Genomic DNA, 23,516 nt, shown 5'->3' with positions numbered 1-23,516 from the left:
TTTTTTTTTTTTTTTTTTTTTGTCTTTTGTCTTTTTCCTTGTCCGGCAACGGGATCGCAACCCTCGGCGTTGCTCCCGCGCCTCGCTCAGCCAGTGAGCGGGAACCGGTCTGTATGTGGGATCCGAACCCTCGGGCGGGAGCGCCGCCGCGCTTCCCAAGCGGCGCACTATCCAGTGTGCCACCGGGCCGGCCCCCCACATGAAATTTTTTAAGATATCAATATATTAACCTAGGGCCGGCCCGTGGCTCACTCGGTAGAGTGCGGTGCTGATAACACCAAGGCCCCGGGTTCAGATCCCACATAGGGATGGCCGGTTCGCTCACTGGATGAGCGTGGTGCTGACAACACCAAGTCAAGGGTTAAGATCCCCTTACCGGTCATCTTTTAAAAAAAAAAAAATATATATATATATATATATTAACCTAACTATAATGTAAGGAATAAAAGAAAAGGAATATATAATGCGGTGATAGCTCTTTCCATATGCAAAGAAACAGGTGAAACTGCACTGCAAGACACAGTGGTGCATTACGTGCTGTGTCTGTGCACAGGTTGGCTGTGAGCATGACAGTTTAGGATTTGGTCTTATGTCAGTGTGCTTGATACCAGGTGTAGATTCTCCATCAGGGATGTCATATTCTCATGGTGAACAACTTTGGTAAAGTTCTGACCAAATCATAGTATGACCATCTCTAGGTTTACATGGCAGTTACATTCTTGGAAAATTTAGTGTCTGTGAAAACTGTGCCAGTGATATGCTACCTGGGGTTTTCATCCCCATGAGTGTCAGGATGTGTGGGGTGCAGGACACTGACTCACGTGGGGCTGCCAGCCCTGCCCATATAGTGCTTGTGGGGCTCCCCACCATCGTAGTGATCCCAGATACCCCCCACATTTCAGAATGGCCTCTGGAAGGTGGGATTGTCTTCCCTGAGAACCTGTTAGGAAGGCTTAATTATTAAAATGGAATGGAGTAAATCCTGTAGTCAAAGAACACTCATTCACAGTTTGCCTTAAAGATAAAATAGCTTGAACACTCAATCATTTATATAGTGACTTTCCACCTGTTTCTTTCCTTCTAGCTTAGTGATCCTCAGATTTAATGTGCATGAGAGGTATTGTAGATGGTTGTGTAAACAAACCCACGCATGTACTGTAACCAAGTATGTGTTGCTTTACCTGCTGACTTGAGAATCTCCTTCCACATTCTAGGTAACTTCTCCATATTGACGTCTTCATATGTGTTGTCCCCTCCAGATACATTCCTTCTAAAAAGTAGAGACCACTGTAGAATTTTTTGTTTCCTGGCAATTTTCATTAACCTTGAGAATATATCAAAAGCTTTACAGCAATCAAGGGCAGAGTTAATTACTATGTGAAGTTTTTCTAAAGCCTCAGTGATTCCTTATAATTTATCAGTAATACAAGGAGCTGTTGGCTTGAGAGTAGAGTAGCTACCTCCAAACAAAGAAAAGCAGAATTCAGAGAAAAGAGATCCAGAGGAAAAGTAAGAGGCCCCATCATCATTTGACTTTTTTGTTTAGACTTTAGTTATTAAGAATGAAAAGTATATCTGGAAACAGGAAGAGCCTAGAACTGCAGAAGTACTGTTGCTGAAAAACAGGATAGGAGGTATTCTTGATATAAAATTTTATCTTTATGAGGGAAAGAGAAAATTTGAATTTTCTAGAAAGGATAAGCTTGATAATGGGTTTATGCCAGATATATTTAAAGGCATAAAATATTTAGTCAGTGATTGTTTTGAAGTATTTGTCCCTGACAGTGACAAAACCTGTAAAGCAACCAAGCTAACTATTGATTTGTTGATTTGTTTTGGTGGGGGCTGCAGTCCAACTGGAACAGAGAAGAATCCTCCAGAGGATCATGATGCAGAACTCGAGGCTAGCAGCGCCCCTGCCGACTCCCACGAGAAACCGGAGACAGTCACAAGTCTTGGCAGCAAATTAAAGAAGAGTTTGCTGCCCTTGGACCCCAGCATCAAATCTACCAAAGAAGAAGTCTCTGAAAACATTTTAGCAAACCCTGATGACTCTTTGCCCAGTATCAACAATCTTTGTAACACCAACAAGAATTCCATAGAGAATGATCAGCTTTCTAAACTATATGATCCTGGGAATCTAATAAACGATCTGAGCAAACCATCCCAAGATGGAAAAGGGGCATTAAATGAGAGTCCACAGGCCTCTGCATTAGCAGAAACAGTGGAGAAGTTGAGCCCAACTCCCTCAGTACATTCAGAAGATGGATGTGAACATAAACTTTTAGTTTACCTCAGTAGAGACTGCTGCAAGGACACGGAGGAACTTTCCAAAAGTACCAGCATGTCTGCAAATGAGCTGCCCTGTCCTCAACTAGACAGGACCACAGTAAATCATACAGAAGCGGTCACTGAGCAAAGTCATGGGGAGAGGTATGATAGTAAGGTGGGACAAAAAGTTCAGGATCATTCTCCAGTTAAGGAAAAAATCAGTAGCCTCAGAAAAGTTGATCGTGGACACTATCGTAATCGAAGAGATCGTTCCTCCAGTGGAGAGAATGCAAGGGACAGTAGGAGCAAAACTGAGGACCATTATCACAAGAAGCGGCGCCTCTGTGTCAGAGAGCGGTCCAAGCAGGACCGCCACATGGCAGAGCACTGCAGCGGGAACCAGCAGCACCCATGTCACAGTGAGGGAGTCGGCCCCAGTGAGCACCGCTCTCTGGGCAGGTACAGCCACCACCACTCTCGAAATAGAAGTGGGTTGGACCAGGACTGGAGCAGATACCACCATTCAGAAAGTGAACATGCCTGGGGTCGGGACAAATACTACCTGGACAAAATGAGATGGGACAAATGCAGGTATTACCATGACAGGTATGCTCCTTACGCAGCGAGGGAAGCCAGGGAGTGGAAGCCTTTCCACAGCGGCCGGGAGCACGACCGAGCAGGGCAGTACGGTAACCGGCCATACAAGGACTACTACAGAAGCAGGAAGGGCTATGAGTTGGTGGCTAAAGAGAAGGATCGGCACCATTTCAACAGTCCTCGAGCTGGCCCATCCCGTTCCTTTCCTCTGTACCCTGAGAAGTGCTCCCATGAGAAAATTGCACTTGCGGCTGAAGACAACAGTTGCAACCTCTCTGATCGGTTTCATGAACATGAAAATGTAAAGTCACGGAAATGGAAATATGATAGTATAGAAAATAATGACTGTCATGTAGAAAAGAAAGCCCAGAGAAGCTTACAAAAGGATCCTTTAGAAGAGCCTAAAGCGAAGAAGCACAAAAAATCAAAGAAGAAAAAGAAATCCAAAGACAAACACCGAGATCGAGATTCCAGGTGAGGATCAAGATTCCAGGTGAAGACTATGGGCAGGAGCTTGCGCTGGCCTTACAAACATGTACCGGTCACCTGGTGATCTGTCTTTTCTAACCCAGCTTAGTAACAAGTGAAGGGCTATGTCATAGTCATATCAATTTGACTCGTGTTTCTCATCTCTGTGGGTTTTGAGATTTCATTGTTTTTACACATTTCTAAAACTTAGCTCTGCTTTTAAGCTGTATCATACTTCATGGTATTGTAAAATGCCTAACAACCTCATTTTTCAAAATGATATTGCCATTTTTGGTTAATGCTTTATAACTCTTCTAGGAGTAAGTGTGCAATGTTTTGTAAATGAAACCTTGAGTCTTTGATGTCAAAATTGGTGTTAATATTTTTTTTTGTCAGATGTAATTATATTTTTGTATCTTATATTTTCTTCAAATTCAGTGACTGTGAGGTAAGCAGAAAACGGGAGGCCACAGTTCTTCTGATGTTTGCCTACCCACCCAAAGCAGCGATCTGAGACGCATCATTTGTTTCCTTAGCTTTTGTCTTTCTGTCTCCATTTCTCAATTTGAAACCTAATTGGGAATTTTTTTTTGTATTTTTAAAAAGCTAAATGTGTTTGTGACTGTCTTGTGAATGGCTTATCCATGAGGAAATGGATGATCATGAACAGAACTGTATATTTTAGTTGATATCTCTTAACATTCATAAATAGGCAGTGCTCACTTGAAGGAAAAGGAAATCATAAGCCCCCTTTCCGCCTATGTGCCTAAGACACCTGGAAAAAACATTATTTTTTCTCTCAGCTACTAGTTTCAGGAAAAGTTAGCAAAATCCTCCCTGCAGTGTTTTGGCCAACAGCCCTAGCTCCTGAGCAAAGCTAAAGGCAGCGTGTGCAATGTGGTGGTGGGGTTGAAGCTGGCGAAGTTATGACCCTGGACTTAAAATTACTATAAGGAAAGCAAACGACACATTTTTAATTAGATACAATTTTACCTGTGTTTGCACAATCAGTGTCCTCAGTAAGTGGGTATAAAACCAAATACCAAGTTCTGTTTTAGGTGGTTTTGGGTTTTTGGTTGTTTGAATTCTGGTTTTTTCTTCTGCAGGCATCAGCAGGATTCAGATCTTTCAGTAGTGTATTCTGATGCTGACCTCCACAGACACAAAAAGAAGAAGAAGAAAAAGAAGAGACATTCGAGGAAGTCAGAGGACTTTGTTAAATATTCAGAACTACACTTACCTAAGGCCGCTGGCTATGAGACTGCTGACCATTTCCGGAGAACTGAGGGCAGTTTTCTTCTCACTGATGGCCTGCCTCTGGAAGGTGTTGGACCTTTCCGTGAGAAAACAAAACATTTAAGGATGGAAAGCAGGGATGACAGGTGTCATCTGTCTGAGTATGGCCAGGGTAAGAGGAGATACTTGGAATTAAGAAGATAGAAACTATTTTCTAATAAATTTTTTTTTGAAAAGGTGATTAACACATGGAAAGAAAACCTCAAATGGCATAAAAGTGTATACAATTAAACAAGAGTCCCCCTCCTGCCCTGTGACATCCAGCCTCGACTCTCAGACAGAATGTGATTCAGTTACATGGTTTGGATATTTAGCACTGATCCCTAAGCCTTTATTAAAGGCATAAGTTACATTGGACTGGGCCCAGCAGAACCTGTGTAATCAAACAGGAAGCCCTGGAAGTTATGGCTCTGGGTATCTGAGTATTTGCCTCGGGAAGGACCAGAACTTTGGTTTTTAAAGCATTTTTTATAGAAATATTTTTGCAGTATATGCTTTACTCTCCTGAATCCTTAAGCCCGTAGCGTCCTGAGCATAACCTAACTCATAATTTAATGACATCGGTTATTAGAAACATTTGCTGTTGGCCTCCACCAGAGCGATGCCTTGGCGACATCTATATTGTGGGTCTTTGGCTCCTGCGGGAGCTAAATTACTCCAGGCTGCTGGATGTCTCGGATTCTGGTGTCTGCTTTGCACGACTGTGTCTTCCCTTGTAATGTGGTAGTCCTTTGTGCACTCTGATTGCAACTAAGGCGGCCCCCTCCTCCTCTCTAGTTTTGTTTCCAATGACCTGTGGCTCTAAAAAAGAACATTGAGTTTGTTAAAAATGGATGTAATGTAAATCAGTGGACCTAGAGCAGAGGTTGGCAAATTGCAGCCCTAGGGCCAGAGCTGGCCTGTTGCCTATCTGTGTGACTTATGAGAATGGCTTTAACATTTTTAAGTGGTTGGAAAAAAATTCCAAATAATATTATTTTGTTACATATGAAAATTATATTCAAATTCCATATCGATTGACTTTTATTGGAGCACAGCCAGGCTTGTTTACATATTGCCCAACTGCTTTGGTGCTACTCAGCAGAGGTGAGAGTTGCAGCAGAGACCGTAGGGCCCGCAAAGCTAAAGATGTTTATTTGGCCCTTTACAGATAAAGTTTGCAAACCTCTGCTCTAGACACCGAGGTTCACCTTCATGAATAAAGCATGTCATTGCAGGGACTTTGACATGTCATCTTGGTTCTCAACTGTGTGTTCTAGGGGCAGAACAAGGAAGGGTGCAGGCCTGTCCCACCCAGTGGCCCACAGTCAGTGTGAGATTGTTGGTTGAGGGACACATGGCCCCAGAGTGTTGGGTAAAAGAGAACCAGGTAACTTGAGGGTTGAGTATTCCATTGGGAGGATGGTGTTGGGGGGAAATCTGTGGCTACAGGTAGCAGGTGAGAAGAATTGCCATTGCCAGGAAGAAAGGGAAACTCAAGTGGCGTTTGTTCTGTGTGTTTTCTAAGAAGTTAATTATATACATTTTTTAATTGGTTTCACAAGAACATTTCAGTGATTTGGGGAGGGGAATTGGTGATGATCAGTTCTCTTCTGCCTGATGAAGCAGCGAGATGGGCTTGTTTTGCATCTTGGGCAGCATCCTGCACCTCCCGTTGCAGCAGCAGGTGTCTGTCGCGAGGATCACAGCCAGGGGCTGCTGGTAGACAGCGGATGGCAGCTCAGGCCCCAGGGAGGGGAAGGAGGTCGAATGTGAACCTCAGTATTTCTCACATTTGGCAAATGGGGTGTCTTGAGGGTGCTGCCATCAGGCTGTGTTCAAGTGGTGGCCCTGCATATCTGTCCTAATCCAGTCTCACTGATGACCAGTCTGCAGCCAGCGCTTCTGCCTTGAGCAAGACTGAGGAGCCCAGGTGCTTGTCCTGTCATCCCAGGAAGGGCTGTTTGCTTGGCCTTGCCACGTCAGGCATCCCCCTCATCTGGCTGAGGACAGACACCCTGTCTGCTGCTTTCCTCTGTCCTGGCACTTTGACCACTTACCTTTCTCTTCCAACTCCTGCTCTCTGGTTCCACTCAACTCTGACTTAATTTCTTTGGCCTAAGTTCTGTTCTGTCCTAATATTAAAATGCTCATTAGTTTGATGGGGCTGAGGATGGACTGCTGGAGATGCCAGGGGGCTTGGCTTTCGGTGCAGCCTTCCACTGGGACCAGTGACCGTCGGTCATCACAAAAACTCTTGTTTTCAGTGAAACTCTTGGAGGACTAGCTACATGCAGTATATACCTGCTCATCCTCACATAGGATTGATTTCAGGTGACTAACGTTAAACTACAGAGAACTGATCCTAATTGTAATCACTTCAGGCACGGAACAGGCACTAAAAATTTTGCAAAACCATCATTAAAATCTGTTTCCTAACCTTTGCTTTCTAGGTGATTGAAAACTCGGCCTCAAAACAAAAATTCACTAGTTATGGTAAGCTGTTTTCATATCTGTACGTTTAGTAATTGTGGAGGCACTGAGGGCACACAAATGTTTTAATTCTGAAGAAAACATTAGGACCTGGGGCACTGCCGCAGCTGTGCAGCTGTCAGCCTCAGCGGGTGCTCAGCCAGCCCAGCAGGGGCAGCAGGTGCTCCCTAGATCCAGGCCCAGCACCTGGAGATGGACTTAGACCCTTTTCCTCATCAGCATTTCCAGTACTGACTAGGGAAGATGCGTGTTCAACTCAGGCAGTCACGCTATCATGCACTCCCTCATCCCTCATTGTAAGAAAAGCCAACAAAGTTCAAAACGCCAGGACAGACAGTCATTTGATAAATATTTCCATTTTCCAGCCCAGACCTACCTAATGGGCCTGTCCTAGAAAGGAGCCCCAGGAGTCTCCATTCCTTTTCCCACCCCTTCCCTGTGCTTCTACACCTGTTGGTCAGGGCTTAGCACATCTCACACTGCACACACCCAGCTGCTGGCCCAGTGCCCAGGCCAGGAGCCCCGGGTTCCACGTGCAGACTTGAAGTCATATTGAGGCATGGGACCAGGCACCCACTTCACATGAAGATGACTGCTTTATTTGGATGATGTTTGGGTGCTTTATAGCAGATCAAAACCTTTGAGTGTCAAGGCTGTATTCAAGTCATGTATTCAAGTCATGTGTTCAAGTCATGGGAAATAGTAGTTCATGTTTTCTACCCTGCACTTGCTGAGGTAAAAGAGATAGACAATGAGCCATTTTGCCCTTGAAAAGAAATTTTGTCCAAATGTGTCTGTCACATCTAATCAGCAAGGGGGATTTTAAATGAATTTCAAAGTTAATTGTCTGCAGATGATTAATTTGCAATTAACATGCTTTATCAATGTGTCCTCAAGGGAAAGACCTAATCCTAATTAAGGAACTTTTAACTCTTCTGAGTGAAAGAAAATCTCAGGATGAGATGGATTAGCAGCAGTTTTGGTCAGGGCAGGCACAGCCTGAGCCCAGCAGAGGGCGTCTCCCTGGCTGAGCCGCTGGCCTGCACCCACTGCACATCTGCCTGGCATCGCCAGGTTCCCTCATTGCGATTCAGGAAGGCAAAGTGACCGTTTACAGGAAGAAGAGCTTCCCCCAAAGACCTCGGGACCAGCTGACAGGGAATCCAAGAATAAGTTGCTCGTGTCATGAAAAGGAGAGGCCCCTCCTGGGACTCAGTGAGCTTTTGTGCCAGACTTCCTGCCCCTGGATTTACTAACCCCTGCCACCTCTTGTCTTTCAGATTCAACGCGTTCAACAGAAGCCATCCCCAACCCAGCTTAAATTATAAATATAGAAAATAACTTTGTTCCAATCTGCGTGGTGCTTCTTTAGTAAATACTGTACAGATTTTACCATGGAGAACTTTTTTTTTTTAGTTTTTACCTTTTCTTAATTACCCTTATTCCAAATGGATGAACACTTTCTACAACTGCTGACCATTGTAAAATACCATGTATATAAATCACATTGAAAATAATGCCCTGGAATAGAACATCTCAAATGCTGCTTAATTACAGACTCAGGTTGATTACTTGTATTTCATGTAATGTTCCTCCAAGTTAGACATCTGGTGCAAGACCAACCGGGAAACCATGGAATTATTAAAAGTACAAACTGACAGTGTGTATATTTAATTTAAAGACTTATTTAAAGATTCCCAAGCTCTCAACTAGACTTCCGAGAGCAGTCTGTTTTCTGTAACGTCTGATACTAGAAACTAATTTGCTTCATATTTAGTTGTATTCAAGATTTGAAGATGTATTTTATAGACAAGTTCTGTTTTTGAACTTTGTGGAGCTATTCCAATCAAGTTACCAGTTATGATGAGTATTTACATTATGAATGTATAATCCAAACATTATTTGTAAAGCCTCCAGTATGTTTTTATTATATAACACTTTTTTATACAGTGTCTTGTCTTGACTATATGATATTGGAGTCTGAGTTGTCAGCTTGGTCCCTTAAAGTTTCTAGTTACAGACAAAATCATACTGTGATTTTATTTTTAATATGGATATGCTATCAAACTGTGATACACTTATAATTCACTGGTCCTGCATCAGGAGATGGAGTGGGGAAAACTGTATTTAATACAGTTTGTATCTGAATAATCTGTATGGTTTATACAGTTTGTGTTGTTCAGAGATGTCTAAAGTTTGATCTTTGTTTTTTTAAAGATTAAAAAAGCACTTGCCCCACTGTAAATATACAGCATGTAAAATTTATATAGTATATAAATGGCAGCAAATTAAACATTTTGCGTCTTATTTTTTACTGTTGTTTTCCCAATTTGCTTACAGACACTTATCACTGACTCCTTCCTGTTGTCTGCGTTCACTTTCTCAAAACCTGTGAAGCCCCCCGTGCAGCCTGTCAGGGCTGGAGCTGCAGACCCCAAGGATGAGCAAGGCAAAGTCAGAAAGTGGTTTGCTGGGTCTGACAGTGTCACTATTTTAAAGAACCAAGTCTTAGACAAGCTTGTCTACAACAACACTAAACAGATAAAAACATCTAGAGTTAACTTAATAGGAAACATGCAAGACCTAAGAAAACTATAAAACACTCTTATAAGACACAAAAGAAGACCTGAGTACATGGAAATGCATGCTATATATATATATTTTTTTTTTATTGACAATACATTTGGAGTTTTATTTGGTGAACACAGCATTTGCAAGAGTTTGACAGCCACACACCCTCCAATTTTACTTACTGTTCACTTTGCAACAAAATATCAATACAGAATATTTCTTCATGCAAGTTGTAGGAGTATATACATTGAATAACAAACACTCCAGAAATCAATATATGTACATTATTTACATATTAACTATATTTACTGTAAATAGAAATGTTTTCTAAGAAAAAATAAGAAAATGAGAAATCACAACTTGTGGTTTCTGGTCTACAACAGACCTAACTTCTTGGCAAAGCACATCTATGTAGATATATGCATGTGTAACCTTAGAAATATGCATTGCTTTATATGAAGCATTAAATGCTTCATCTGTAAATAGCTCCTATTTTGACTCAGTTTGGTACCACATTAAATTGCTCAAAAATGTTCTGTAACCCTGAAGACACTGTTGCTTGTCTGGGTCCAGGGTCAGTCCAATTAAACCTCAAATGTTAACCAGGGCCCAGCAAGGCAGAGACAGGATGGGCCGCGGAAGCCACCATCTCCCACCCAGGTTTCCTCTTCACTGCTACTGCCCTTTGTCTCTGGAAGAAAGTGTGTCTTTGGCTGGAGTTGACACTGCACTGAACGTAGACACTGGGGGTGGGGAGGAGGATGAACACGATTGCTCACGCTGAGGCTCAGGCAACAGAACCACACCTGCCCCCAAGAGGGGATGAACCAGCTGTCCCACTTCAAGAGGGGATGCCCTGGTGGAAACTAGCCCCGCACCGTCCCTGACCTGGCAGGTTTTCTGGACCAGGCCTGCCTGAGGGCTCCGTGGGCATGATGGCTGTTTGCCCTTCATGTTAATACTGTCACAAAAAAACCCTGGAATTAGATGATTTCACGTAACACTCTGATGGCAAGTTGGCTCGATTCTAGGCACCACAGCCTTCTGTATCATTCCTGGGTGAACAGCCATCAGTTGAAGCTTGTTCACAGATGACCGTAGTAGAGAGACAGATTTCTCATCAGGCGACACCGTCATGCTCACTTCCCAACACCCAAAAGACAAAGTTCCAAATCCCCAGGGCCATACCTGGGTTAGACAGGAGAGGCGGCGGCGGCTTGTCCACATGTGAAATGCTGATGGAGCTGGCACTGCAACCAGTTCTGGGGAAGAGGCCAGCCCAAGAATGGGCACCGTGGAGGCCGCCGTCAGCAGTATTTGGTCTGGGGGTGCAGGCAGCATTTCTGTTTCCAGGGAAGACTGGAGGCCAGAGTTGCATATATACTAGTCAGGCATTTCAAGAACGCTGACTTGCCTTTCTCAAAAACTAAATTTCGAAAGAGGGTCCTATGTATTATACTTGGTCATTCTGGAGGTGGAAATAAAGCTCCCAATAGAGACAGACATCTGTCTTCCAGTCCCGTCTTGTTCCAAGCACACATCTTCGTCCAGTTTCGTGATGGTCTCAATGTGCGGGGCACAGATTCATCCATCCTTGTGCAAGTGTACTGAGCCCTTTCTATTGTACGTCTGTGGCAACCTGACAGCCTCCTGGTCATGGGGTTTCCCCGCTTCCACCACCAGTGTCTATTTGGGGTTCTCAACTGCCTACAGAGAACCTAACTGCCACACACCTTCAACCTGTAGCTTGCTCTATCCTTCCTCACAAGGGGAGATCAAATCTCTGGAAACATAGTGTACTACAAGAGGAATAAGACTGATTATTTCTAGTTACTTATACGTCTATTCATTAAGAAATCTGGTCAAATAATTGTAAGGTCTGTAAGATAAGCATTCATTTTGTCGAAGGCTTTAAATAGCAATGAATGTGATCAAAAGCCGGTGTGACCCAAGTATTCAATTGAACCATATGAAACTGCTGTTTGTGTGGGTCAAAAGCAGATAGCAGCAGATTCATGTGTTCAACAAACGGATGATGTGTGTCCAGGGGAAAAGCTCCATTTCCTAGGATTTAGCAGTTACAGGATAAACACCCTCAAACCGTAATCATTATACTTTAGTGATTTGCTTTTTTAGAAACTATTTGTGGGGCCAAAAAATTTAAGCTGAAGGGAGGCTACACAGCTAATCATACCTGGAGCCCTCTCCCCAAGTGCTCGTGGTCCTGAAGGACACCGGACACCTGACTCCCAGAGCAGCCCGGCCCCGCCCCCGCCTGCCCCGCAGCAAGGCCCCGCACCAGCCCCCGCCCAAGTGCGAGTGACCTCTCACAGCCCTCCTTCGGGGTGCTGCATATACATATATATTTTTTTTCTTTTTTTTTCTTTTTTTCAGTGCACTGTATATACTTGTGTCCAGGAGTTAAATTTATAGCTGCCATTCTAAAAATACTACTGTTAGAAAGTATCTTTTGTTATAATTTCAGAATATAAAAAGGCATATAAAAGCTATAATCCTATATATCTGAGAAAAAAAATCTGAATAAAAAACTGGTAGCTTTTCCTTTCGTGTTGTGATACGACACAGTGGCTTCTAGAATGGATAACCCCACCACGAGTGGGCGCATGGCTGGGACCGGTAGGAACGAGGCTCTGTCTGCGGAAAGTGAGTCCCGCATCTGTGGCACAGGTTTTCCGGGCTGAGCCACCAGGCGCTGCCACTGATGAAACCGGGCGCGCGCAGGTTTTGACTTCTCCCACCGTGAGCTCCGGGACAGTCGCAGACCCCAGCCCAAGGCTGCAAGGTAAACAGCAGTTCAGGCCACGGATGGCCGCTCTGGAGAAGCTGTGAGCACCACCAGGCAGGACCCACCTCCTAGCTGCGGCCTCCAGTCACTTTCTGCTGTGGGGTTTGGGTCTTGTCCTTTACCTGTTCAAGCAGGAAAGCTCTATTTCTTATTGGCAATCCTTCTTTTCCTCGTTGCCAACATGTCATAGAAAGGATCCCTACTGATACTTGCTCTGGTAAAAAAAAAAAAAAAAAAAGGAAGACAAGCAGGTTAGGTCTGAGGACAGCGCTGACCACAGGCCAAACATGGACCTCCGCTTTCCCACCATCCCCACAGGCTCCTCGAACAAGACAAAGGGGTCAAGTCAGAGTCGGCTCCAGCGGCCAGCCCTAAGTGTCTGGGGATGACAGAGTCAGTTCCTGCACACCCAAGTGTGCGTGTCGGCAAGGCAGGCACCATCACACACTCTCACTCCCGACCTGTCGGCAGGGGACGGCCTGGCTGGAGACCACTCACTCACTTGATGGATTTCATCCACTCCTCCTTCTCCTCGGGGCTGGGGGCCGAGATCCGGTACACCACGTGGTTCCCCTCCACCACTCTGCCGTCGGCTTCTGTTTTACAGGCTTTGATGACCTGCCCTTTGTGGCTTGGGTTATAGAGCTCAAAACAGTTCTGGTGGAGAAAGAAAGAGGGGGGCCGTCAAGGGGTGTCTGGGAAGGTTCCCATGCAGTGGTCAGGCCCTCGCCTAGGGCTACCAGCGAGGACAGGACAAGCTGGTTGAAAGGAGAGGAGTTTGTACAAGGCGGTGGCTCACAGGTTTCCGCGGGTCTTCCACCTCCCGTATGCTGAGGTTTTCCAGCGGGATGATCCCTCTGGGCTCTTTATCCTACAAGAGAAAAGTGTACAGCCAGACTCATTGCGGTGACTGGGTGGAGGGTCCCTCAGCACAGGGGGTGGCTGCAGTTACTGCTAGGAGGAGGGGGGCAGGCCCCACCCTTACTTACTGTCGTGTATTCAAAGTAGTAGAGGCAGTTGTCTGTCAGGATGAACCACCGCCGCTTCCAGGTCTTCACACGCCCTCCTGGAAGCAGAAGGGCCTCATGAGTCAGGGGCCTGTGCAGCAGGGAGCCCGCGGGCCGGAAGCGGGGCCCAGGACCCACACAGATGACTGTGTTGTCAGAAAGGCCACCAGGAGCCAGGCTTCCTTTCTTGTGAAAACGGTCACCATTCTGACCACAGCCAGTAAGGTCCTGGACAAGGTGTGTGGCCGGGCCGTCTGAGTGGGCCCCACATGCACCCCCACCCGGGCCTACATAGGAGCCCTCTCCAAGGCCACCAGGGTCACCCCAGATAACACAAGCGCTTTTCAAATCTGCTTCCTGGAAAAGTTAGTCGTGATGGATGGGCATAATTTCCCCACATGAAATGACAACATGCTCAAGTCAGTGCAGCTCACCCGGGTCTGTCCAGGTCTTAATCCTGTTACGTCAGGGTGGTTATCGCATTACTGAGCACTTTGGGCAGCCCTGGGATCCATCACAATCAATTACCCCTTGGCCCAGGGAATGATTAGATTGAATTAATCTTTTAACAAGATCTGGAGCACAGGTGCAGGCACGCACGCGCACACACACACGCAGCTCATCTAGACCTGCTCTCCTTTTAGTACGGGCAAGGAGATCTCTTTTACCCTTAAACATTCAGCAGAGACAAAATGACTTCAACTGCTAGCCCTTGCTTCAGATGTGAACAAGCTCATGGTAATGAGTCCACCCCACAGTGCCCCCTGCCCCCTCGTTCCCCAGAGCTGATGGCGACGGCGCTCAGGGCCCACCTCTTCTCCAATTTTTTCAACCCACAAGTAGGTGAGGAGCTGTTGCGGGGGCTGTGGTCCCAGACCCTCCCTGCACAGAGTGGCAAGGTGAGCCTGGGAGGCCCCATGGGGGGCTGAAGTCTGAGGACAAGGGGAGGAAAGGCTGTGGGGTCACAGGAGACAGGAAGGGCCACGGGGCGCGAGCCTGGGGCTGAGGCAGTAGGACACTGCCAGGGCGAGGAAGGAGGAGGAGAAACCATCCGCAGGCAGGGAGGGAGCCCTGAGTCTGCTGGAGGGCAGACGGTGTCTCGGCAGCCCCCCTCATCAGCCCCCTTCTCTCCCGCTTTGATGGCCCAGGACAGCCTGAGGAAGTTACCACCTGCGGAGCAGCCTTGAGGGAGGCAGACAGCTGTCCCTCCCTCTCCCCAGGCTGACCTGTCACACGACTCCTTCCTCACCAGCATCCCACCACCTCACCCGTCACAAGGGTCTGCCTAAACACCGTGGGACCATGTCCCTCCCCAAGGTTCCTGCTGCATCTCCACAGCTCTCAGACCTCCCTGGAGCCCCGCCAACCGCCCCAGCATACACCTTCCTGCCACAGGACCTTTGCTCAGGGAGTGATATCCCTTCCTGCCAACCTCTCTCCTGACCTGTGGCCTGAGCTCCTGTTCCGCAACCCCCTGCACACAGCTCCATCATTGAGTCTTCTGTCATATTCATCCCCTGAAGACTCAGCACAGGCTGGGCACACAGCAAGGCCTGTGGCCCTTGGGGCACCAGCTTCCCAGGTCCCGCCGTGGGCTTCACTCCCCCAAGTCCACTGGAGTATAGGAGGGAAGCCCAAGTCCATGCAGGGGTCCAGGAGACCCTCAGGTCAGCTCTGCCTTGGCCTAAAGTCCTCCAGTGACAAGGGGACAGAGAGGCATTCTACACCCCTAAGACCAAAGAAGAGGAGGCCAACACCAGTTCTCTCCAGGCACTTCCCCCATCCCTGCCAGGCTGTGATAGAATCAGCTGACAGCAGTCTCCACCATCCTGATGTCATGTCACCATCGCTTCCCCATCCCCCCTGCCAAGACTTCAGAGCAGGCCCAGCTCCAGCTGCTCTGGTACTCAGGCTGCCCATCTTCCCAACAGCAGCCAGAGGCATCTCTTGAAAATAATACATTGATCAAATCCTTTCCTGCTTGAAGCCCCCAAAGGCTCTGATCGCACTCAGTGGAAGATGTGAGCTCCCTCAGCAGCTGAGCAGGCCTGAGCTGGTCGCTAAACCACGGAGTGAGCCTCAGAGAGGCACCAGAGCCCATCGCTGCTGTCACTGCACAGCCCCTGCTCTTTCCCTTTGAGTCCATTACAGCAGATGATCAAGGTGTGTTCTGTCATTTCTCAGTCACAGTCACCTGGCCCCATGCCTGTCACCAATCTGGTCCCCCCAGCTGCCATGGAAAGTGGGTTTGCTGGGGGGTCCCTGACTCTTCACCCTGCGCTCCACCCACTTTTCCCAGTCAGAGGAGTGTCTGGAGAGTCCTCGGGGTCAGGGGAGCCAACAGGCTGGGGCCACAGGTCCCAGACTGAGACATGTCATCTGGACTGGCCCCCAAGCCTGGCCCAGTCCAGACCCCCCTCAGAGAGGCAGGCCCAGCAGGGGCCAGTGATTTCCTTGGTCTCAGAGCCACAGCAGGCTCTGCTGCAAGGACACTGGGAGGCTCTGCTTCCACGTGTGCTTCTGGACACACCACACAACACTCACACCTGCAGACAGGAGCCTAGCTTCTCCTAAGCAGTGTAAGCACCCACTTTCTCTTTGCGAATCTCCCTCTATTTTCATTGCTGTTACCAGGCAAGGGCGTGCATGTGTGCACACACACGTGCAAACACACAGCACATGCGTGCGCACACATGCTTTCTTCTCCACGATAGCTCAACTCCAACTACATCTTACGTTTTTAACGCAACTGTTCTCAAAACTCAATGTCTTAAGTTGTTTACTGAACAGTCATAAGCCAGGCCTGTGCACACTACAATGCTTCTATGCTCTGGCAAAGCATTCAGGCCTTTAAAAAGAGCCACCTGCTCTAAAATTAAATTTATGATGAGTCTGCAACGGAGCAAGGTTACACTTCTATCTGAGTACACCCTGGAAACACACTCTAGATTCTACACCCATCCTGTCCACCTCTAGCCAGAGTCCCTGTGTCCAGGCCATGCTTGCCCTGTGCTGGGAGGACTCTGTGTCCTTAGTGCCAGGCCACACGTGGGGTTGACCTCTGAGTCTTAAGAATCGGCTTCCAGCACATCTGCCAGCCCCTCTGATGCCACTTGGCTGTCTCTAGTAGCCAGGCTTTGCTCTCAACAACTTGGCTCTCCAAACAGTTGAGAGGAGGCCTGTGGACAGAAGCATCTCTGGGCACCCAGGGGCTCTGGATGGAAGACCCACCACTGGTTAACCCAGCTACCAGCTCTCTGGGCAACCTGCTCTGTGGACGGTGATGCTTGCCAGCCTCTGTCTCAGATGTTACTCCTGAGAACAGAGCAAATGTGGAGGTTGCCTGGGCTGGCTGCTGTGCCCTCCGGCCACCTGCCCATGCTGAGGTCGCATCTAGTTGCCTCAGGCTCCCCTCAGGCACTGTGCAGTGCCCGGCCAGCTCTGCTGCTCCTGCAAGTGCTCCATGCAGTTATCGCATGGCCTGCGTGTCTGCCCAGCCAGGAAGCAGGTGAGAAAACACAGGTCTGCTTTGCCTTTATTTCAGTCACTTATACAGCCAGCCTCCTCCTGGTAGCACGAAGGCTACACTGGCTGCTAGGCAGGCTCACGCTGTCACCATCCCTGAAGGGGGGCATTCTTGGGTGACACAGGAACCAGAAGGGAGGCATCTAGTCCAATGAACACCCACTAGTTCTGGTCCAAGTGCCACCACTGGTGATTTTAGATGCATTCCTCCTGCCCTCACTCTTCTGGCCAGAAGTTTTACACACTGTGAAAAGTCTGGTGTATTATCTACAGTCACTCAGGCACCCAGGTTCAGAGCTATGGTGCTAGGTTTTTAGGCAAACACCCAGAACGCTCCTAAGCCTTGGCATAGAGAAGGATCAAAGAGCAATGGCCAAAGCTGAAGACCCCAGTGGGAAGAGCAGAGCTGTGGGGCACACTCCACCCCATTAGCCAAGGGAGGCCCGTGCCTGTCAGACTGTTATGCCATGCCTTATCCTGACCTGATTAAAAAAAAAAGTCAGCAGGATTCTGTAGCACTAGCACCTTACATGCTGTCTCGCAACGATCTGTTCTCACAAGTGCCCAGCAAATGCAGCTGTCACATTTTTCTTGCTGTCAGTGTAAGGCAAAATCCCAACCCACCCAAAGTCAAGACAATCCCTGAAAATTTATAAATTGCCTATAAAGTATAAAAGCCATTTGACTTTTCTGTCAATGGTGAGGAATCCTTTAGGACATTCCCAGACTCTTTCCACAGGGTGCAAACGTGCACTGCTTGGTTAGTGTGAGAGGCGGCTGGTGATGCTGCGAGGACAGGGATGGTTATCAGCTTCCTTGCTGCTGCAGAGACCCTGAAAACACGAGTGGGGGCAAGCCTGTTCCCACACAGTGTCCCCATGCGCTCTAGTCCCGGCCACTCTTGGCCTGGCCCGTGGGGCAGGTGTTGCATTCACCACACCGTGCTCTGACCCCAGCAAGTCCAAAGCCAAATGGATCAGATGAATGGCAGCCACAAATCGGAGCTTCACATAGACCAACGTGGGGGAGAGAAACCGAGAGGAATGAGCCGCTGAGGGAGGGACAGGAAGCCACTGGGTACGTACCTCCTAACGCAGGACAAGCAGGGACAGCCCGTCACAGAACAGAAAGGTGGGAGCCACAGGCAGAAGGAAAACAACAAGAAGGCACATTTAAACCACTCGTCAAAAATCACAGCCACACCAAACCAAGAGAAAGGCACACAGATTCTTTGGAGATAAATGCACTTGCTTCTCGTACAGAAAACTGCCCTCAATCTATCTGGACACTAACTTAGCAGTTTTCTGGGACAGGTCGTGCAGGCTGGGTGTTATTCTCCGCCATGAACACTGCAAAGGTGGCCTCACTCTGAGATGCCACAATTCAGAGAAGCCGCCATCAGTTCTGGGACGTGCAACTACTGAGAGTGGACACTGGCTTAACTGCATATTCTTTTTAATGTTTCTGCCTTGTGGTTAGGGGCTTTTGCTACCATGAGCTGGGGAGTACCCCCACAGGAGCTGCTGCCGTGGGCTGAGGGGCCACATCTGCGAGTCACGCACAGCCCGGCCGTGGCCAGAGCAGCTGCTCACCCAGCTTCAGGAGCCAGCCTTCCCGGTCAGGGTTGAAGAACGTGTGTGTCAGGTCATTCCCATCGTCCTCTGGGATTTTAAATGGTTCATTCTTAATACTTTCATATAAATTCTGTAAGGAGGGAAGAAATAGCAAATTCAAGGATTCAAACACTGGAGAATCAGCCTGTCCTTTACCCATCTCTCTCCAGGACAGAATAAACATAAAGCTCAGGAGGACCAGGGCAGCAAAGAGACCCTTGAAACATGCATCTAAGATAATGAAACAAGCACTGCCAATTTCCGCACGTCATGATGATCCTGAAAATTGAAGAACAAGTGAGGGACAGAGAAGGTGAGGAGACACACCCTCCCAAGATGTAGCTCAGAAGCAGGTCTCAGACGGACTCACCCTCAGCAGCTCCTCAGGGAGGTCCCCTCCCTCGTTGATGCCGCGGTTCATGCTTATGAACCGCTCTGCTGTGGGCTTGTCACGCACATTGTGGTTGTGTAGGCTGGTGTTGAGCATGATGATCGCAAATGACAGCACGTAGCATGTGTCTGCAACAGTCCGAGGATGGCAGGAGGGCTTAGAATTCTACATGTGGAATGTGGCTCCCACAGGAAACCCATGCATGTTGGGGGCACACCCCACTGAGGACACTGGGCAAGAGGCACCTGGGCCTGCAGGCCTGTCCTCTGAGCAGCAGCCCCCCATGCAGTATCAGGTCTGGCTAGTGGCCAAAGGTGGTGCTGTCGTGGCTCAGAGAAGGCAGGTAGGTCCCTAGGAACACATGCCTGTACTTTGCCTAGCCCTCCCACCCCCTGAGCCATTGGCTTTGACTGATGAGGGGCCAGGGCCACAAGCCCTGCCACTGACCTGTGGACTGGAAAACCCCAGGGTTGCACAGGCAGTAGCGTGAAGCAAAAGCCTCCATCATGCGATCAATTTTCTGAGCCTCCCCTGGAAGTCTGAAGCTCCACAAGAACTGCCTGCAGAGAAACAAAAGCTCATGGAATGACCTTGCATGAGAACAGACCCAGCCTCACAGCCCAAAGAACAGCTTCTGCCCAGCCCCAGGAAGCATGTTTTCTTCCTGGCCTGGGTGCAACTCTGGCAGGGACATGGAAGGGCACAGAGCCAGGAAGGAGAGACCCAAGACAGTTTCCTTCCATTTGATAATTCAAGACACGTTTACTGACTGCTTGCCTTTTCTGTGACACAACCTATCTGGCAGTGAGGCCTGTTGCCTCTGCCTTAAAAACATCCAGGACCCAGCACTTCTCCCACACCCACCAGGCGATCACCCCAGCCCTGCCATGGCCCCATGGCCCTGTAGATGGGACCACTCCTCCCAATACTCTCACACCCCTGGGCAAAGCCAGAATCAGCAGGACAGCTTCCAAGGCCCCCTCTCCACTGCCGGTGTCACAACCGAAATCTGCTGCTGCCATACTAGCAGACACACTCCTGCCTTGGGGACATGGCCCAACAAGCAACTGCCCCATCCTCAGATATCCCCCTCTCGCTGAGGTCTCCCCGGCCACCTTACCTAAAATCGCAAGCCCCCCTCTCCCAACACTACTGCTCCTCCTTTGCTTTCCTTGGTTGCACGGCACCCACCACCTGCTACCTGTCCGCCTTATTCATCCCCTGTCTGAAAGTGGCTGTGACCCCCACGGCCAGGGCTGCAGCCTATCTCACTCCTTGCCTGTGACCACAGCCTGCTGCTGCTGCTGCTGCAGCTTCAGAACAAGGAATGGGGCTGAGGTTAGAACTAAGGGCTCTGATTAAGTTCCTGGACTGTCCTCAGTTTCACCAGCAGTCAGATAGGGGCAGATGCGCTCTTGCCCCCAGCGAGGCCCCTCCTCTTCTGCACATCCCTTAAACGTGAGGGCTCCCTGAACCCTCTCTTTGTGTGGATTCCAGCCACATTCAAGCCCCTCATAGCCAGGACCAGCTTCAGACTCAACACGGCCACCCCGTCCTTGGCTCACAGGCCAGTCACCTAGAAGCACCCAACCGCCTGCTGCCCCACGGCGTGGCCCCCTGCCCCTCGCACAGCAGGCAGGTGGGCCTGAAGTCTGCCTGTGAGCCCCCTGTCCCTCACAGGCATCTCTGAGTGAAACCCTCAGAATAAAAGCCAAATCCTTAGGACAGTTCCTGAGACTGGAGGACCCATCGCGTCCCTGCCCACTCCTCTGTGCCGTTGCTCACTGCTGTCACTCGCTTGGCTCTTTTTCTTCCATCCTGTCTAAGTGCCCCTCATCAGCCCTGACCCAGCCCAAAGATCCCCTTACCCAGCCGAACTTTTTGATTCCATAGCAACCAGCTCCTTCTGACAACCTGCGTAACTTAGGTTTCAGACATACCTGTTACTTGTCCTCTCTGCACTACAGCGTGAGCTCTGTGTGGCCGAGATCAGCGCCAGGCCCACAGGTGGCCCTCCAGCGCCAGGTGATGAATAGGAAGCGAGGTTCTCTGGGGTGAACAGAGTCTCTAGGCTTTACCTGCCTGAGCCCCATCCTGCAGGAATTGCAGATGCCACCCCACACTCTCCCGAGCTATCACTGAGTCCCAGACTTCTCTTGAACCACACACCACCCCTGCTTACACTCTCCAGCGGCTCCCACTGTCCTCATGCTTCTGAGCATGTGCGAGCCCTTCCTGCCCACCCCACGGCCCAGCACCCCATCATGCCCCAGGGCCGTGGTCGGGGCTGCTCTCTTGGCCTGGCAGATGCCTGTGCTCCTTGCCAGCTTGGCTTCTCCAAAGGTGTGTGAAATGGAGCCCCCCAGGCTAACCCAGGCCCATCCCTCCTCCTGCCTCATTTTTCTCTATAGCCCCTGAGCCCAGCTCAGCTCCCAGCACGGAGCAGGTGTGCAGATGAGCAGGTGAAGGTGTGAAGCTGCTGTCACTCTGGGCCTTGGCATGCCAGAGAGAACCCCCAACACAGGCAGCATGTTCTGGGGTAATGAGACAGGCCAGGTGGCAGATGATGAAAAAGGAGCTGTGGAACAGGCAGGGCCCGAGGATCTAGCGGAGCAAAGCTGAGGCAGCCGGCTCTCTGCCCTCACCTGCTCTGCTGCGGGGGCCTGCTGGACTTGACACCTGTAGGATTTATTAGGAACCTCTCTGTCTCTGGGCTGGACTGACTAAAAGAAATGGAATCACAGCTGCAACAACTATGCCACACACACTCCTCCCAGACTCACCAGGCCTGAGCCTCTCTGTGGACATGCAGTTTTCAAAATCTGAGTCTGAAAAACTTGAATTACAGCTGCAGGGTTCATATCTGCTGCTGCCAGCACGTTGTTCAGCCCCAGGCTGAGAAGCTGAGCACAATGTCATGAGGGTCAGACAAAAACACTGCTGGCATTTCAGTCTGCAGCTGAAGCACGGCCACGAAAAAACAGCCCAAGTAAACAAGAACCAGACAAAACGTAGCTATGACCTTCTCAGCCTGAGGACAGGCTGGGGGGGCTCCCACCAGAAGCCCTGCCACCTCTCCCTGAGCTGGACCCCAGGTGCCGCTGGGTGATGGCTCAGGATCGACACCCAGACCAGATGAAGAGCCCACACGGCCCAGCGGGATCCCAAGGAAGGAGACGAGACCACCTCCTTTCAGCAGTGCAGGAAGAAGAGAAGGTACAGGAGGAACAGGCTGAGAGGGCATCCGGGGAGGACACCGTGGACACTGTAATAAGCCTGCACAAGGGTGGCTGAGGGCCTCTGTCCACCCCAGTGACACAGTGACACCTGGCTTTCCTCAGAAAAGTTGGGAGCAGGGGGCTTCCCATGGTGGAACAGCCATATCCTCCATAAACACCTGATGCCAAAGCTGGTGAGGAGTGGGCCTGTGCAGCGCTGAGGCCACGCCGTGCACAGCATGCGGCAGAAGTGGGAAAAAGCACACACGCGACTGCCAAACTTTGCTTAAAATGAGAGGAAGCAAACAACGAGCGGAATGCAGAACCCACATCACAACCAGGGAAGTGTGACTGTGCCCTGCGTGCGTGGCCTGATTTCTGCCTAGGGCTGCTGAATGTCACACAGCATCAGAGGATCATTGGGGACAAAGAGCCAGTGTCTGCAGAGACGCCTGTGGCTCTCAGCTCCCTGGAGTGAACCTGCACACCCTGCTGCTCAGCACCAGCCCTCTGGCCTTGCCCGGCGGCTCTGTGCCCAGGGCATGACCAAACGCTTACCGTAAGGCTTGCACAAGGTTGAGATCAGCAAACTCATGGAGTTCGACAAAAGCCTGAAGAACTTTAATATTAAATTCATCCCTAGGAAAGAAAGGAAAGAAGTTTTAAGCCTAATACACATTATCTTTATCAAAAAAAGACATTTCCTAAAGCAAGTTTTTAATTTTGTATGACTAAAAGTTAAGATTTTGTTCACCGCAAATTTGTTTTCAGACTTAAGGCAAAGGAGAGTCAGTAGGGTATTAAGAGCGTACTTTACAATAGGTAAGAGTCTAGGCAAGGGGACCATTGCGGAACCCCAGAGACAACCACCGCAACCGCCTGGTGCTCGCACTGTAGGCTGTAAGGGCGTCCAGAGCTTAGTGTGCTCCTCCCACAATCTTCAAAACGACCCGAGGGGGGTGTTACTATCATTCTCATTTCACAGATGGAGGTTTTGAAGCTCAGGGAAGTGAAGCAACTCACTCAAGGCCATAAACTGTAAGGTGTATGCTGGGCTCAGAAAGGAAACTTTGGAAACAAAGTAAAACCAACCACATTAGTTTTTAAAAATTAACTTGAGAATACAGTAAAAGGTGTAAAATTTATTCAAATGTAAAAGATGACATCAAAAAGTAAAATGATGAAACAGGGGCCGGCCCGGTGGCGCACTGCTACAGTGCGCCGCTTGGGAAGCACAGTGGCGCTCCCGCCGAGGGTTCGGATCCCACATACAGACCGGTT

At 49.0% G+C, this 23,516-nt stretch overlaps 2 protein-coding genes across 3 annotated transcripts in view; one reads left to right on the top strand and one right to left on the bottom strand.

Moving 5' to 3' along the window:
* Positions 1–9,411, top strand: part of LOC103594086 (ubiquitin carboxyl-terminal hydrolase 42-like) — a 26,762-nt gene extending 17,351 nt beyond the window's left edge. Inside the window, exons 12-15 of one of the 2 annotated variants that reach the window (XM_008577278.1) lie at positions 1,852–3,342; positions 4,443–4,744; positions 7,065–7,107; positions 8,385–9,411. In XM_008577278.1, the coding sequence (XP_008575500.1) occupies positions 1,852–3,342; positions 4,443–4,744; positions 7,065–7,072 (1,801 nt within the window). In that variant the 3' untranslated portion in view covers positions 7,073–7,107; positions 8,385–9,411. The remainder of the gene's footprint in view (positions 1–1,851; positions 3,343–4,442; positions 4,745–7,064; positions 7,108–8,384) is intronic. The other variant, XM_008577277.1, reaches the window with a different exon arrangement.
* A 2,677-nt stretch (positions 9,412–12,088) lies between these two features.
* LOC103594085 (cytohesin-3-like) lies at positions 12,089–22,870 on the bottom strand. Its single transcript, XM_008577276.1, has 9 exons — positions 22,794–22,870; positions 19,465–19,577; positions 18,997–19,145; positions 18,606–18,717; positions 13,471–13,547; positions 13,281–13,352; positions 12,984–13,138; positions 12,604–12,695; positions 12,089–12,471 (listed from the first exon to the last, which is right to left on the bottom strand). Exons 2-8 carry the CDS (start codon positions 19,523–19,525, stop codon positions 12,623–12,625), a joined length of 699 nt encoding a protein of 232 aa, XP_008575498.1. The 5' UTR covers positions 19,526–19,577; positions 22,794–22,870; the 3' UTR covers positions 12,089–12,471; positions 12,604–12,622.
* Between the last annotated feature and the right edge of the window lie 646 nt (positions 22,871–23,516).

Source organism: Galeopterus variegatus, unplaced genomic scaffold (genome assembly GCF_000696425.1).
Source record: "Galeopterus variegatus unplaced genomic scaffold, G_variegatus-3.0.2 Scaffold1476, whole genome shotgun sequence".
Classification (NCBI taxonomy): Eukaryota; Metazoa; Chordata; class Mammalia; order Dermoptera; family Cynocephalidae; genus Galeopterus; species Galeopterus variegatus.
The sequence above is the reverse complement of the archived record's forward strand: the minus strand, read 5'-3'. Positions and strand labels throughout refer to the sequence as shown.

Bases quoted from the DNA above. Each gene is read 5' to 3' on its own strand.
- LOC103594085 (XM_008577276.1), bottom strand. From the start codon at position 19,525: ATGATGGAGGCTTTTGCTTCACGCTACTGCCTGTGCAACCCTGGGGTT. The intron at 18,718-18,996 runs GTGAGTCCGTCT...CCCTCCTTACAG, and splicing joins TCCCTGAGGAGCTGCTGAGG to AATTTATATGAAAGTATTAA. The intron at 13,548-18,605 runs GTGAGCAGCTGC...TTCTGCTTCCAG, and splicing joins AGGCTGGCTCCTGAAGCTGG to GAGGGCGTGTGAAGACCTGG.